Here is a 16686-nt window from a genome sequence, read left to right as displayed (position 1 = left end):
TAAGTAGTCCGCAGCTCCGGATCAGGCATTATCCTTACTGGGCCCCGTCTGTGGTGGTCTGATGGCTCTTTAAGGCGCACGCACGGGTCTGGTTCTGGTCGGGCGGCAAGCTACCCTTGCTCGCCGTCCGCAGACCCGCACTTACGGTAGCTGGAGATCGTTACGCGATCCCCGACGCCCGGAGTGTCTCTCGCGACGGCTGGGGCGTGACGCGCCGCCTCCTCCTTAGCTAGCATGACTGCTTCGCAGAAGGAGGAGACGGCATCCCAGTCCCCCTCGCTCCGCACCATGGCCTGAACCAGTGCCGGACGCGAGAGGTCGCCGATCACATTCCTTCCTGAGGACTTGGCAGTGCTCAGCCCAAGCGGGGCACACCGCCACCGAATGTTCCACCGTGTCCTCCGGGTGGTCCTCGCAGCAATGACATCCGGGCGTTGACTCCCGCCCAATCAGAAACAGAAACCGATGACCAACCGAAGTACCAACTCGCCTTAAAGGTAGTCTAAGTTGAAATGATAAGCTGCACTGCAACGGAAAATGTAATAATAATCCCGGTTATAAAAATGTTTAAGAAGAAAGTCATTGTTCTGCTCTTATTACCTATATTATTAGTGTCATTAGGGACCAGTCGATCCTGCAGGGCAATAAAATTACAAGACCGCGGTATCCGAATTCTTCGACAAAATCATCGAATCAGTCAAGGTGAATAATTAGATAGACTCAGCCAGATTATAAACACCTGCGCTCATTTAGACAAGGTACCTATTGCTATCACTATTGTTACATGGCCCACAAAATATCGATATGTCCATAACATTAAGTTTGATAACGTATGCAGGTACCTAGTTATCAATATAGGTACATGTATGTATAATCCTTGAACAGTCTTCACCGATATTATCTATGCGACACGTCATGCTATGTGTAATGTTAAAATTACCGGTAAATCTACGATTTTGTCGCAATGTTTGCTTGTCAATAATCTATTTTTATAGCAGTGTGATGATGGAACCTTGGAAAACTATTAATTGCTGCGTTTTCCCACTACCTGTATTATAAGTGGACTTAAAAAAGACAAAAGTAAAATAATATCAATTTTATTTAGAGTATTTTATGTACACATTTATCACAAACACGTCTTTTTAACAAATAAAACCTCTTTTTAAATAACGCCATCTCTTAGATTTATCACACATCACAAGTATTATAACGAGACACTAGATGGCGTTAAAATCAATTTAGTGTTTCACGTTTTCGGGGCCCAATTTGGGTCATCATTGGAGTCAATTCCAGCGATTGTCTGCATTTTATCGAAGGGTAACATCATGGGGTCTGTGGGGGGCATTTGTACTGTGGCTGCAAGTACTGGAGTCTTTCTGCCCTCCTTTAGTAATAGCACTTTGATTAGAGATCGTTCACCTCCTTGTCCAGTCACAGGGCGGAATAAAACGTCCGGGCTTATATTGTCGTCAAATACTTCTTCGATTTTTGTTGGAAATTTTAGTTTTCCACCGGGTGAGAGGAGAGGCACCTGAAAGAGAGATTTTATTAAGAAAATAGGTACAATGACACCTATTGTAATTACTATTATACAGCTAAGTTTATAGAAATAAAATGCGATTAGGCAAAAAATATGATAAATCGTTACTTTTGTTAAAATCATATTGAATTGGATGGTTTTAGAAATTCTCGATATCTCGTAGAATTGATGTAATAAAATTGTACCTACTTTGATATATGGGTTGGAGACCTTATAGTTGGCAGTGTGGACGTGGAACAGTATGGCGAGGCCGATCACTGCCTTTTCTTTAGAGTTGTTCTCTATTATCAACGTCACCCGGAACACTGGACCTAGGCCTTCCACCTAAACAGAATAATGAGAAGAGGTTGATTATCAGTTGTTCATCAAAGGAGGATTCACAATCAGACGGGATAGAAATGGATGTTATTTATCCCTAGGTAATTTATATCTTCTTAGCGATTTGACTAGTGATGTTCTGGCTGACGATATTTTTTTTTATTTATTTACAAATTCACATATACAACATTACAGCTTACGCCATTACTTACAGCCAAAAGAAAAAATAAAAACTATTACTACTAAAAGATATGCGTGGCAACGACATCCCTACAAAGGATGTCAAAAGATCGTGTGTAGTGAATATAGAAAAGCAGGAAACTGGACCCTGGGCCACTAAAGAAAGCCAACGGGATAAAGCTAGGATGATGAAGATGATGATGATCATAATAATTGATTGGTAGCTTCCTAGGATAATGTTAATGAATGTAATAATTGATTGTTTTCTTCCTGCTCACCTCAGCAGTGAGCCGCATGGCCTCCATGGGCCCGGTGGCGACGGAGTTGTCGGAGCGCACGTGCGCGTCCAGCAACGTGCGCGCCGCCAGCAGACGCAGTCTGTTCAGCTCGTGTTGGAACGTTTCGTGCATCACTGTCAATAATCACATAAGTTATATTTAATACTGCTGCATAATATTTGGAATCAAGAAAGGTTTAGTTAAGTTCTACTTATTAACAAAAAAGTTTTGGTGCCAATGAATGGTGATTGGGTATGAATAATTTTATATAATTATGTATACTAAGTCACTGACTGACCGACTAAAAAAACAATCGGAGAAATCTAAGACCTAGCTAATACAAATGGCCAAAAACAGTATTGTTTTCTAGGTACAATACAACTTTTACATAATAGGACTATTATATGAACTTAAAGCGATAAAGTAGTAGGGCACCTATATACTCAAGTTTAAAAAAAATGTGTTTGCAAAAAGCAAAATTAAGTCCTATGTGATAGCCAATAAAGTATAAGAGTATAATATTATTCACTCACTAGCAGCATTCTCCCTCTCTCTAGCAGATTGTTCTAGAAACAGTTTTGACTTCTTAGGTATAAGCCACGGTTTCTGTCCAGTAGGCCCGCTCGGGGATATCTCCACACCGGCTGCGTGTGCGCTGAAATCTGCCGTGCGCTTCAAAATCTTCAGCATTAGATTGCCACCTGAAAATTGGGACATAACATTATTTTTATTTATTTATTTAACTTTTTGCAACTTAATGTACAATGGTGGGCTTATAATGCCACATTACTAATTTGGAATTCAAATGCCCAATATCACTTTGCCCAACCATATGATAAATCTTAGAAACTCGATGGTCTGTACTTACCTCCAGTAACAATAATGAGTACATGTTCTTCCTGACCCAATTGTCCAAACTTCATCACAGACACCACATCTGAAATATTAAAGAAAAAGGAAATGTTAGAACAGTCGAAATATTGTGCTATTTTATCATAAACTATCTTTGACAGTCTCCTTCAGTCTAAAGATACAGCTTTACCAGAGCGCTAGTGGCCAGTCTCTGTCAAATGTGCTGTCTTAGTCAGCTCTTAGAAATCTACAGGACCAAATGGGGAGCTGATAAATAAAGTAACCTTTTTCAAGGACATATCACACTTAAAAGGCGCCGCTTCAACATACCAATTAACTTGTTATTGAATCTCATGTCGTATAATACCTACATTTTATAACATCAATACAAAAAGACTGAAAGCGCGCTTTCCGTGCGTTGACAAAGTGCTTAGAGCATTTTCGTATTGCTTCTAAAATGTCCGTACCGTTTATGTGTGCGATGTTCCTTATTCTGAACATTCTTGTGTCATTTTTGTTTATCAATTATTTATTCCTAATTTTAATTACCTCTAACAAACACAGTGTCTCTCCTAGACTTCCCATCATACAAGTGTACATGGCCCGACGCTAGCGCCACCCCCGTTAAGGTGACACCGAGGTGCAACACTGGTACGAGTGTCATGGCGACCGGGCGGTGTTCTAGCGTCAAACACCACTGCTTCTTGCCCTGAAATTAAAGATGGAAGATTCTATAGCAAAAAATAAATTAAGCATAGGGCATGCCCATTAATTCTGACTGTGGGTAGATAAGTATTGAAAGTAAATCTTCCGCTCATATTTTGCTCATATGTGTATAAGACACTTGAACGGTTAAAATTAGGGAAAAGAGATTTAATACGCCAGATAGGCATCTGGTTCTGTTTAAGTGAAAGGAAAAAGAGATACGTCAGATAAGCATTTGGTTCCGTTCTAGTGAACCTTCCCTTCCACAAAGGACAGCAGTGGCAGTTGTAGGTGTCCATGAGATGCACTGATAGCTTGCCATCAAGTCTGCTCTTTTCTCACTAACTACATAGTTTAGAAATAATATTAATACAAATTACTTAATAAAATACAAAAGTGCTACCCTTAGGTTAATCGTACAAAAAGATGTCTTACATATTATATTATTTACCTTCTTATTGTAACAAGCCATGGTATGATCAGCAGAGATGACCATCACACTGCTGTCAGCCGTCACCACCTCGATGGCGATGATGTGGTCATCCGTGTTGAAGAGTATGCGACCTTCCGTCCAGTCTCTTTTCAGCACACACACTGACTTCTCTCTGTAAAGAGTTAGGGATATTACCAAGAGTTAGACTGTAATAGTAATCAGGAACATGCATATTTTTGTGTTCTAAAAAAACTGTGAGGTTTATTGAGACAAGCAGGTGCCTTGTGCCATCAGATCAGTATTGGGCCCGAGACAAAACATTAATTTAGATATAGGTACTAAATACTACCTACATAGTTACATACTCATACCGCGTATATATTATAGGTTTTTTTTTGAGGTGGGAAACTCATCCATTGACTTATCCCGCCTTGGGTGAGGCGAGAGGAAGGGTCAGACTATTCCTGACTAAAAACCACCCCGTTTCTTCTCCTGTTTTTCTAGTTGGAGCCCCGGTAAACCCGCAAGGTAGTCCGCAGTTCCGGATCAGCTATCAGGCCTACTGTGGTGATTTAATGGCTCTTTGTGCGCGCGAAACGCGACGTGCCGTACGCACGAGTCTGGTTCTGGTCGGGCGGTGAGCTAGTCTTGCTCGCCGTCCGCACACCCGCACTCATGGTAACCGGAGATTATAGGTGTACTATTTTTTTTTATCATGCACTAAGTAAACTAGATTTAGCATTTAAATAACACTGTGTCAGTGAATATTGTGATTCTGAAGTAAATAAGGAGTTTTAGTGAGGTGCCTTTAAAGTATGAATGGCAATAAGTCACACCTCGTCGCAATTGTTACTCTGTAGTCGACAGTGTACAGTCCTGATGTAACCATTTGAAATGGCGTTTTCTTTACACCACATAATTTGGCCTAGACAAAAGCAAACATATTTGTAAATAAATACCTACTAGAAAAACCATCTTAATTTTTAAATTCCCTTCAAATAAAACAAATAGAATAACTACGTTTTTCGAACTAAAATGTTTATAACATTTCTATAAGCATTCAAAACTATTGTCTCTCACTGTTGAAGTACCTTTTTATTATAACTTTTGTGCCACATACTTAATTAATTTTTAGGCCGATACCATAAAAAATAATTAATTAAAGTACCTATCTAATTTATAACTACTTTATTTTCCTTTATTTATTTTTTATTCTAATCTTCCCATAACAAATCTATGTTAAAAACACTACATACTGTAAATATTCTCATCTCCTTTAAAACATGTACCTGAGACAACTGGCTAAAGGTTTGAGGATCCAGAAACATCACATCTCCATCCTCAGTGGCCACAACGAGGCAGCTGACCGACCATTTGTCTATAGAGTGCATCTTCAATGTACTGATGCAGACAATCTCCGCATTCTTCTTACTTGGCAACTCTGTATTGTTCTCCAAGTATTCTATCTGCTGTTCTGTTGTGAATGCTAGCAGATTCTGTGATTGAGATGTCAGGAGGTCATGCGGTATTGCTCTAAGACTATCTAGCAATGGTTTTATTGCATCTGGGTTTTGGTTCACTGGGTTTATTAACTGGAAAACATGAAAATAATAATTATTAAGTAAGAATAGGACAACCACATTAGTGAATTAAATATGTCGAATTCAGCCTCCAAATTAATTAAAATTTATTTTCTGGCAAAAGAAACCTTTTTCCATTACTCTTCTATCTCTTGGCGTTTTTTTTAAATGGAGATCCAATGACTTTTAACCAAAATCAACTGAAGGTTGGTACTATAAAATAAGAAATATTTATTAATACTTAACTTTCCAAACAACCAATTTAAATGATTACTTAGGTAGATTAAATAATACTTAACAAGGTAACACCTGCATTAGTAATAAATAAACAATAATCTATTACCTGTTTCCAAACCTCCATCTCACACATACTAAGCTCAGTTGAAGGCAGGTAGTACTTGTAGAACAGTTTCAGGTTCCGATACATGAATATACAGGAGCTGTAGGCCACGGCCACTATGGGCACGGATCTAGGCACTGTCTCACTTACATAGAAACCTACCACACCTAGTGGCAAGTCTGGGAGCACCATATCAGATATCTGCATGGCTCCTTTAAATATCTGTGGATGAAAAGAATATGGAACATGGAATTTAATTTCATTGAAGAGTTATATTTCATTTTAGAAACTAGTAAAATTAAAATTATTCTTCTTTAGTTCTAAAGAGTTTTAGTCTTTAGTTCTAAGTTTCGTATCATTGTGTGTCGTAAGTTTTCAAAAGTTTTTGGAAGAAGAAATACCGGTCAGACACTAACATTCCGAGAATAGGAATCCTTAAAATGTTGGAATATCTACCTAAATTAGAATATTTAATCTAATTTAATTAATTTAATGTAGAACCTTTTGGAAACATGTATCATTATGAATCACGTGTAATTTACCTTTAATTTAGGCCCGTCTTCCCCTCTTCCGAAGTCTCCAACGACGAGTTTGTATTCGTTATCATTTTGTAAATCCAGTAAAGCTAAGTTTTGTGGTAGAGTATTTAGATCTATATCATCATTTCCCACTTCCACGTCTAACCAACGAGTCATGCTTCCCATAATTCACATATAATTTCTAATATTTTATTTTATAAAACTTTTCTACTTTCTATTTACGTTTTTGTTGTCATGGCAATCGAAAGTAAACAAAACTTTTAGTTTTGACAGTTCTGGCTGTCACTAGCTACCGCACCGAAACTAACTCCATACACCAAAAAATATTAATTTTGAGTGCTACAACTAATCATATATTTATTTGGTAAAATTAAACGATTTTTAACAACAAGTACCTATTTTATTTATAAAACTATCAGCCATCTTTTAGAATAATCTGAACTAATCGAAGTTATAGCTTCTTTTATAAACGAACTCCAATATGTATGTTCAGAAGTCGTTACTAATTAAATTTAAAGTCAAAACTTAAGTACAAGTTATTTAAACGATTTTCAATTAGAGTAGACACTTACTTTGTACTTATAATCCTGAAAAGCCTAAAGAAAAATAATTATTGACATACGAAACCAAGGTAGCAATTCATTTAGTACAATTAATAACAAATAATACAATATTACAGGTTTTCGATTGTACACACTTGACGTTTATTTTGTTTTGATTGTTGTCTGTGCACTTTCAGAAGTTCGCAAAATGTTTTTGTTGTGATGGTGAATTATTGTTTAAAAACTTTGTTTTATGGATAACTACACAAATTAAGCATTTTAAAGATATTAATCCTTAGTGTATGTGTTGACTAACTTCTCTATTTAGTTTAGTGTTACGTGTTTGGAAGGTAAGTCTGTTGTTATAGTTTGAAACAATAAATTGCATGATTTATTATGTTTTGTTTCGTAATTGGCTACTATTTTTACTAAAGGAGGCATGGTAGTAAGTTTTAATAACTTAGATCCGCTTTGAATCTAATTGGAATCAATAGAAACTGATTATTATTTGTTTTACGAAGTTTTAAAGTTACTAGTTAGTTAATAAATATTTTTTGTTCGTGAAACGATGATTTCATAGGTATCAAAAGTCATTTTACCCACCTGAGACAATAGTGTACAGCGTATACAGTCGAAAAATTCATGAAGAACTATTATTATCATCAATAAATTAAAAAATAGTTCACACATTTCATTTATTATAGTTAAAACTATAGGTATTTAGAGTACAATCCAAATCATACTTAAAAGTACATTAAAATCAAAAGTCAGTCAAAAGTTCAATGAAATAGTTCTTAATTATTGAGAAAATAGGTATAATTGTGTCCTTGCTCAAATTATCCGTATATTACCAAACATAATATCTCTGTAAATAAACCTTGATATACTTCCTGTAAACAATTATATTATTACATACAATTAAAAGTTTATCTGATGTAAATATAAGTATGCAATTGTAAATGAACAAATAAATATATTTTAAAATATTTTCCTCACTTGTTACACACACATATTATTATTACTTTTATTGAAGTTAGGCAGAAGAGAAGCAATAATATTTATTGAAACAAATAACATTACATATAGTAAGTTAGTTAATATTAAAAATAATAGAGACTAGTTTATGTCAGCAGCTTCACCTGTGTTTCCATGATTTTTCCCATGTTTCAGCATGATTGACAAATAAACAAACAAACAAACTAGGTATCACATTTGTATTAGTGTGAAGTGTGATAATGTTAATACTATTTAACCCATTAATGGTCAAAAAGAAAAAAAAGGTTTAGTCTTTAATTATGGTTTTTTGACTGTATTTTATGTATTATTTAAGGTACATACCTAATAAAACTGCATGACCACCAGGTACAGGATAGGTATTATTATAATTATCCTGTTAACTACATAACCAATTAGATAACAGCTATAAATAAATTAAACAACTCACGCGCATACCATGGTATGCAGGAGCAAAACGGCGATATTTAAAAATTAATTTATTAAAAACTTGCTTGAATTCACTTTATTAGAAGAAATTTTTCGTACGCCTACGCAACAGCACGTAAAATAACTAACGGAAAAAACATAGTAAACAATGACGTACTTAAATACGAATTTTCCAACCATACAGTGGGACTAAAGTTTGGACGATCTCTTAAAACCTAAATCTTCATCACTGCTAAGCCTTTCGAATCCAGGAAAACGGCACAAAAACTGCATAGCCACACGCTACATACATTCTGCTAAGTTGGTACTTACAGCTGCATGATTCTTAGTAGCAATCAGAGAAATTCCTCGATGACTCATCGCCGTACGGAAAATGGGCGCTAGGCAAGTGGCGAGTGGCTCTGCAACTTTACTCTTAGTTTATTTGGCCTTTCTGTCTGGACGCAGCTGACTCACCAACCTGTTCTACTATCAAGTCGCACCTATTTCTGATTTTTACCTTGACAAAATGCCTTTTAATATTCTACGTAACAAAAAACAACATTAACTAATAATTTAAATTTAAATAACTAACTACATAATTTTAATTTTATCGCAGATCACATAGTCTCTATAGTAATCATGACCTAACTAATGTTAGTAAATACAAAACTGATTACATAGTTATAAGTATAACTAATCATTATAAACATTGCACAGTGCACTACTGAGCTATGGGTCTCTTTTATTATAACTTTCGTGAGACATACTAAATTAATCACAATCGACAATAGCCGCGTCCTGTGTCGCGGAATGCTGCTCATGAAGCCTCTAGCATGGCTTGAATCTAGTCGAATTCCTCATCAAACTTATACGTGAGAAAGCCGATAACATAATAATTAATTTATGGGTAATTTCTATACGATTGGTAAAATTTTTACTGAAACAGATGACGATTACATATTTTAGGTCTTTGCACTTTTCCGCCCACACCCTAACGGTGTTAGGCCCTAAATCATGGTTATTTGGTTAATCACAACACGAATCGTGCGACTCAAAAGACCCGTTATGTAAATCGGTTGTTGCGTGTTAAATTGACACTTTCCAAATAGCAATAAGACAATAATTGTGCCTATAACATGTAACTGTCGCATTGTGGGACATTTTTTAAGATTGAAGATCTTATTTTGACACTAGCTTCCGCCCGCGACTCCGTCCGCGCAGATGTCGGTTTTCGCGTGGATGTTGTATTTCTCCATTTTGAGTACCTCTGACAATGATATCTTATAAATATCTATTGGACCCAAATATGGTTAGGCCCATAATAATTAAGGAGATCTCTCTATTGAGCTACTGCTGTTGAGCTCGCGTTCAATAAAATAAAACTGCTTTTTTACGTATTTTTTCAGAATAAAATGTATCCTATTTTATGCCCAGGATAATAAGGTATAATTATACATAGTTTCATCGAAATCGAACCGTTAGCTTTCACGTGATGCCTGAACATACATACATACATACATACATACATACAGACAGACAAACATTTTTCTGATTGCATTTTTGGCGTCAATTTCGATCACTAATCACCCGCTGATAGTTATTTTGGAAATATATTTCATGTACAAAATTGACCTCTCTACAGATTTATTATAAATATAGATTATTGTTAAAACTTAGAATGAACTTGATGAATATTCCATGATCATGGTTGTGTAAGTGTGCCGAAATAACTATCGGATGTTCAAATGCTTAATAAACAATAGATATAGCGTCTTAAGATAATATTGTAACTGATTTCGTTATTATCCTGAGGTAGTTACCAACTTTACGTCAACTAGATCTTTCACTGGTCCCTTTTCCTCTAGGTACACTAAGTAGTCTCAATGAGATAATAAATAAATTGCCCAGTTAATGTCGTTACAAGTCTGTGGGAAAATACAGGTGTACTCACTTTTTCTCAGTCTCATAATCAGGTCGAATACGAATAGCAATCCGATCCGATCTAGCTATTCGATGTTTGTTTTATACACTTTCCCAAAGATAATGTTTGTGTTTGATTATAATCTCATAGTACACTATAAACTGATCTTTAATCAGAATTTCCTTCTCTTCCAAACTCATTTCTCATTATACGAATGAAGGGAAATAATTAATGAACGCAGCTAATTTTACCAAGAGTCCTTAATCGCTTTACCAAAACAATTTATTGTTGGTGGTCGTCGACCTCAGAAACCTTGCGATTCACATATTTGGATGAACAGTCTTATACTTCCTACGCACGCGGCCTGCTGCCTTGTATGGTACAGAATTAGACAAACTAACAGACAAACAACTCACAAGAATTCACTATTATTGATACGTGCTTGTTTTACAAAATGGCATTGTAGATTTGACAGAAATGTCACTACAATAGCATAACGAGCAGAAGTACAAGGTACCCCTGATGTATAAACCTGTATGTTTTATGGTATACGAGCAGACGGATCCCCTGATTTTAAGCAATCGCCACTGCCCATGGACACCCGAAACACCAGAGGCATTACAAGTGCGTTGCCGACCTTTTGGTGGTTAGGAATTCAAGGGTTGTTGGGGAATCAGGGATTGGGAATATCAGAAGATTGGGCCTCCGGTAACTTCACGTCGATTTTCTCTGTCACTATTATTTTTGTTCTTTTCGCAGAAATAAAACCTAAACAAGTACCTACTTAAGGCGCTACGAAATAAGTAATGGTTTTGATTATGGATATAGCACTACAATGCTTATAATTAGACCAGCACATGTGGGCTTAAGGTTTCGGCACCACTGCGGGGGCAACCAAGGAGACAATACGATGAGAAAGCGACCTCAATATCGCTTGTGTAATAGACCCGCCGATGACCTTACCCTTGTTATGAAGCTATTTGTTTAAACATTGCTACGTGTAATTGTTACAAGAATAGAGGTCAGAGAGATAGTCCACTAGCTATATTTGATACTTGCTATATTTGATGCTTCCTTGCGCTATTTGTCTTTTGTGTAGAAAAGCCAATTCCATTTCAATTTGCCATTTTTTTCTGTATTTTTATGGCAACTTTATAAAAATGTATAACATGTAATGGTAGTAAGTATTTTGCTGTATGATGCCCTTTTCTTTACCGTAATGAGCGCAGTGATATTAGAAAAAATGTATAACTACCTTTATAAAAAAATGGTACCTAATATATATTTTTTTAGTCAATTGCTGATTGTCACCCCCGCCAAAGAGTAGTCGAAACAATGATTCTTAAGGTCACTGCCACCCATTTCGCAATAGTAGAACAGCAATGAAAGGTATGCAGCATTATTTCCAATAGTTGCTTCCAATCTGACCTTTGTTCTTGCTTGTGATCCGTGAAACTTATAATTTTACAGTTTTATAATTAGATTTATATATAAAAAATAACCCTTGACATTAGACAAGGGTTATTACTTTGACCTGCACATAAACAACCTGTTTATTGCATATTTTGTTATTCTTTATTATCCATTCTATACAGAAATCTGAAAAAGCTTCCTCACTATAACGAGAAGCCAATACAAACTTTGTTTTTCTGCAAAAGTTACACACAATAGGACACCACAGTTTTTTTTTGGAATAGGGGGCAAATGAGCAGACCGGACTTGATGGTAAGCGATCAGCGCCGCCCATGGACACCTTTATTCCTAGTTATACCTTGTTTATTTTGTATCTGAGTTTTAAAAAGAATAGGACATCAGAAATTGTTTGTTTGAATTATTGACATAGAAAGTACTGTTTTCGACATCAACTGAAAAAATATATTGCTTATCATTCAGTTACAACTGGTCTATAAGCAATTATTGTATTTGAAATATCAAAACTGAACCTAAACACGAAATAATGAATCACGCCAACACTTGTCAAGTTACGTATTTGGGTCAGTCATGCCTCCCTAACCAATGCGAATACAATAGTTATTTTAAAACAATAATGAATGCACTTTAATTATATATTGCTATCATCTATGCAATGATGACTAAATGACTCAGTTCTGTACTACCTACTTGTATGGAATCAATAAATAAATAGTTCATAATTTTGGGGCCATTATTTGTGAGGAGAGAAGTATTCTAGGCCTATGTAATGTGATAGTAGATTGTATGATATAGCATACTAGCTTCTGGCTTCGCCCGTGTCCCCGTGGGATAAAAAGTATCCCAAGTCTTAATAATAATACACTGAATGAGATAATAATACACTGTTTTGACAAAACAATATAAAATAGATACCACAATATAAAATAAGTGTCGCTAATACAATAAATAGGTCCCTGCAATTCCCTATTACCTACATGATTTTACATGGGTATATATTGTGTTTGTAGACCATATTTGGGTAAGACAAAATATTCTACAAGAAAAATGCATCATGTTATATTTAACACACTGTTTAAAACAGGGTCAGTTTCCATATTAAAACTGGATTTTTACAAGCCTATGTGCCAAGACTTGTACACGATGCATTCCTGATTAGCAACGGTTTCCGACACAATCTGATGTTACTCTACGGACCATATTGAGAACAATACACTCGATCTAGTGTAAATCACCTTTTGATAGGCATTAGCCACGACGCTGTGTGAAATGGTGACCATTAACTTCGGAGATCAATAAAAATGAAACGTCTACAGTCGTCCAGAAAAGTAAAATGTGTATTTTAAGCACTAATAATAAAAGTAGAATACTATCGACCGCTGAAGATCTTCTGCTAGACACATATGACATATGTCACTACATCACACCTGGTGGATCAACAGAGCAACTCCTCAACGGGATACAAACAAAGCTGCGTGATTATACAATGAATGATTACTGCATTGTATTAATTGGAGAAGAAGACTTCAAGATAACTACCAACTATGACAGTAAGATACGGGTAATTCGTGAAATATTAAAACAAGTTAGTCACACGAACATTATAATTTGCTTTCCCACTTATAAACTTACCAATCGTAATAATCTTTACAACTGGAGAATTGAAACATTCAATAATCTACTGTACTTAGATTTAATAAATCACGAACATGCATACTATTTAGATTCTAACTATGATTTAGCCTTTGATCACACTATGTTTAACTTACGAACGGGTGTAATAAACAACAATGGCATTCGAAACATTTTTGAAAATATGTTATTATTGATAAATTATATTAATTCGAATTTCCAACAAAAATGTAAACTAAATAGTGATTCTGTAATTGTAGAAGATTCAAACTCTTTGTTTTTTCGATACTAAGTTTCTAAATGTTCTACATCAAAACATTGCAGGTCTTATAAATAAATCAGATATATTATCTATTCATTTAGATGAGCTTAAGGATAATAAAGTAGACATTGATGTAATATGTATCACTGAACATTTCATGTTAGCCGGTCATGAACAAGTGTTTAACATACACAACTACACTCTTGCCTCAACTTACAGTCGTACACAGACCAAAAGAGGTGGAGCTTGCATAATTGTAAACAATATACATAAGTTTAGAGAACTCCCTCAAATAAGTAAATTATCTATTAATAATGTTATCGAGTGTTGTGCAATTGAACTGATAGAATGTAGGATTGTTGTTATCTGTGTGTATAGAGTACCCAAACATAATAATTTGAATCTATTCTTTCAAAGATTAGAGGAAATTCTTGTACATGCCTCTAAAATTAAATCCAATAATACTATTGTGGCCGGTGATTTCAATATTGATGTCCTGAAGTGCAATAATGTAACTTTAGATTTTGAATGTTTACTATTGAATTATAATTTTAAACTAGCGCTAAAACAACCTACTAGAAAAATAAGTAACACATGTATAGACAACTTTGCCCATAATTTTCAGAAACAATGCGAAACTAATATATTAGAATTTGGCATGTCGGACCATACAGCACAAGTAATTAAAATCCCGGTCAAAAAAATGCTGAGATTAAAACATTGGTATAAGATTACGCGAGATTATAATATTGATAATATACAGAAATTTAAAACATGTATACAAAGCTTGTCTTTCAGTGATGTATATGAAACTGAGGACCCAACACTAGCATATAGTAATTTCATAGATACATTTAAACTATTCTTCGATTTATGTTTTCCGATAAAAAAAGTATTAGTAAGAGTAAACAATAAACCGAAATGGTTATCGCGTGGAATCAAGATGTGTTCTAAAAAGAAAAAAGAGATGTTATGGAGTTATAGACGTAAACCCACACTTGAAAATAAATATAATTATAAAAACTACTCGAAAAAAATGAAAAAAATTATAAACTTAACAAAACGGGCACAGAATAATTATAAAATAAATATATCAACTAATAAAAGTAAATCAACATGGCAAATAATTAATAATAACAAAACAACTACACCAAAGGAATCGATTGATAAAATAAAGTTTAATAACACTTATATTCAAAATCCTTCAGAAATAGCGAACGCGTTTAATAAATATTTTATTGAAAAAGTAAAACCTACCGTTGGTGCAGGAAAGCAATCTACGAGATTAATTAATCACAATACAGATTCCATGTTCATGTCGCCTTGTCTACCTAATCAGATATTAAGAATTATTAATAATTTAAGAAACACAAATAGTGTCGGTTATGACGGAATACCTACTAAAATAATTAAAACAGTGGATAAGGGTATTGCATGCCACTTAAGTCATATAATAAACCTTTGTATAGCGAACGGTACATTCCCAAGTGACTTAAAACTTACCATTATAAAACCATTGCATAAAAAAGAGGATAAATTTTTAATGGAGAACTACCGTCCAATAGCTTTAATACCTATATTCTCTAAAATATTTGAAAAATACTTTTATATTGAAATCAATAGATATTTAGAAAAACATAAGATTTTATGTGATAATCAAAAGGGTTTTAGGCAAAGAAAAAATATAAACATGGCAGTATACGACTTCTTATACAATGTATACACACATGTAGACAGATCCCTGCCCGTCTGTTCTATATACTGCGATATGTCACAAGCGTTTGACTGCGTAGATCATAATATTTTAGTAGACAAACTCTCGGCATACGGTATACGAGGTAATGTATTGGAGTTAATAAGGTCGTATTTAACAGGTCGTCAACAAATAACGGAAGTAACAAAGTTTAATCCAAAAACTAAAAGCGAACAAATATTTACATCTCATAAGCGTAGGGTATTTTATGGCGTTCCTCAAGGTAGTGTATTAGGTCCCCTCCTGTTCTTATTATACATAAATGACCTACCGTCAGCAACTACAGAACCTATGGTCCTTTTTGCTGACGATAGCACAATAACTGTAAAATGTAAAGATCCAAATAATTACAATCTCGAAATAAATAATTCATTATCAAATATAATTGATTGGCTTAATAATAATAATTTAAAAATTAATCTTAAAAAAACTAATATAATGCACTTTAAACAGCGGGAAAACATATCAAATTCATTACCGGTAAACCTAAGGTATAACGAGTATACTATTCAAGAAGTAGATACAACTCGATTCTTGGGTTTAACTATTGATAGGCAACTCAATTGGAAAACTCATATTGACGGAATAAGTAAAAGAGTTAGTAAGTCAGCATATGCCCTATATAAGTTAGCCCCTACAGTTAGCACGGAAACTTTACTCACAGCATATTACGGACTTGTCGAGTCTGTACTTAGGTTTGGAATAATCTTCTGGGGAAATTCGACTCATAAAGATATAATCTTCAAACAACAAAAACGTTGCATTAGAGCTATGTTCGGAATAAAAAGTATGGATAGTTGTAAGCCGCTATTTACCAAACACAAAATTTTAACACTTCCATCTTTATATATTCTTGAAGTTGCGTTGTTTGTCAGAAACAACCTGCATTTGTTTCCGCGTCTGTCTGAATATCATGTCAGAAATCGTCGTAAAAATAACATTTGCATTCATCCCT

At 34.8% G+C, this 16686-nt stretch overlaps 2 protein-coding genes across 2 annotated transcripts in view; one reads left to right on the top strand and one right to left on the bottom strand.

Moving 5' to 3' along the window:
• Window positions 1-1081: 1081 nt before the first annotated feature.
• LOC118266974 (Bardet-Biedl syndrome 1 protein) lies at window positions 1082-7350 on the bottom strand. Its single transcript, XM_035580665.2, has 11 exons — window positions 6769-7350; window positions 6230-6448; window positions 5596-5898; window positions 5143-5231; window positions 4325-4478; window positions 3718-3877; window positions 3185-3253; window positions 2850-3017; window positions 2317-2450; window positions 1730-1864; window positions 1082-1531 (listed from the first exon to the last, which is right to left on the bottom strand). Exons 1-11 carry the CDS (start codon window positions 6928-6930, stop codon window positions 1247-1249), a joined length of 1878 nt encoding a protein of 625 aa, XP_035436558.2. The 5' UTR covers window positions 6931-7350; the 3' UTR covers window positions 1082-1246.
• A 140-nt stretch (window positions 7351-7490) lies between these two features.
• LOC118266593 (ephexin-1) overlaps window positions 7491-16686 on the top strand; it is a 110354-nt gene continuing 101158 nt past the window's right edge. The window contains exon 1 of the mRNA XM_050703319.1: window positions 7491-7657. The gene's annotated coding sequence lies outside the window, so the exon portion shown is untranslated. The remainder of the gene's footprint in view (window positions 7658-16686) is intronic.

The sequence above is a fragment of the Spodoptera frugiperda genome, chromosome 23 (assembly GCF_023101765.2).
Source record: "Spodoptera frugiperda isolate SF20-4 chromosome 23, AGI-APGP_CSIRO_Sfru_2.0, whole genome shotgun sequence".
Lineage (NCBI taxonomy): Eukaryota > Metazoa > Arthropoda > Insecta > Lepidoptera > Noctuidae > Spodoptera > Spodoptera frugiperda.
This window is presented reverse-complemented; position numbering and strand designations above follow the sequence as displayed.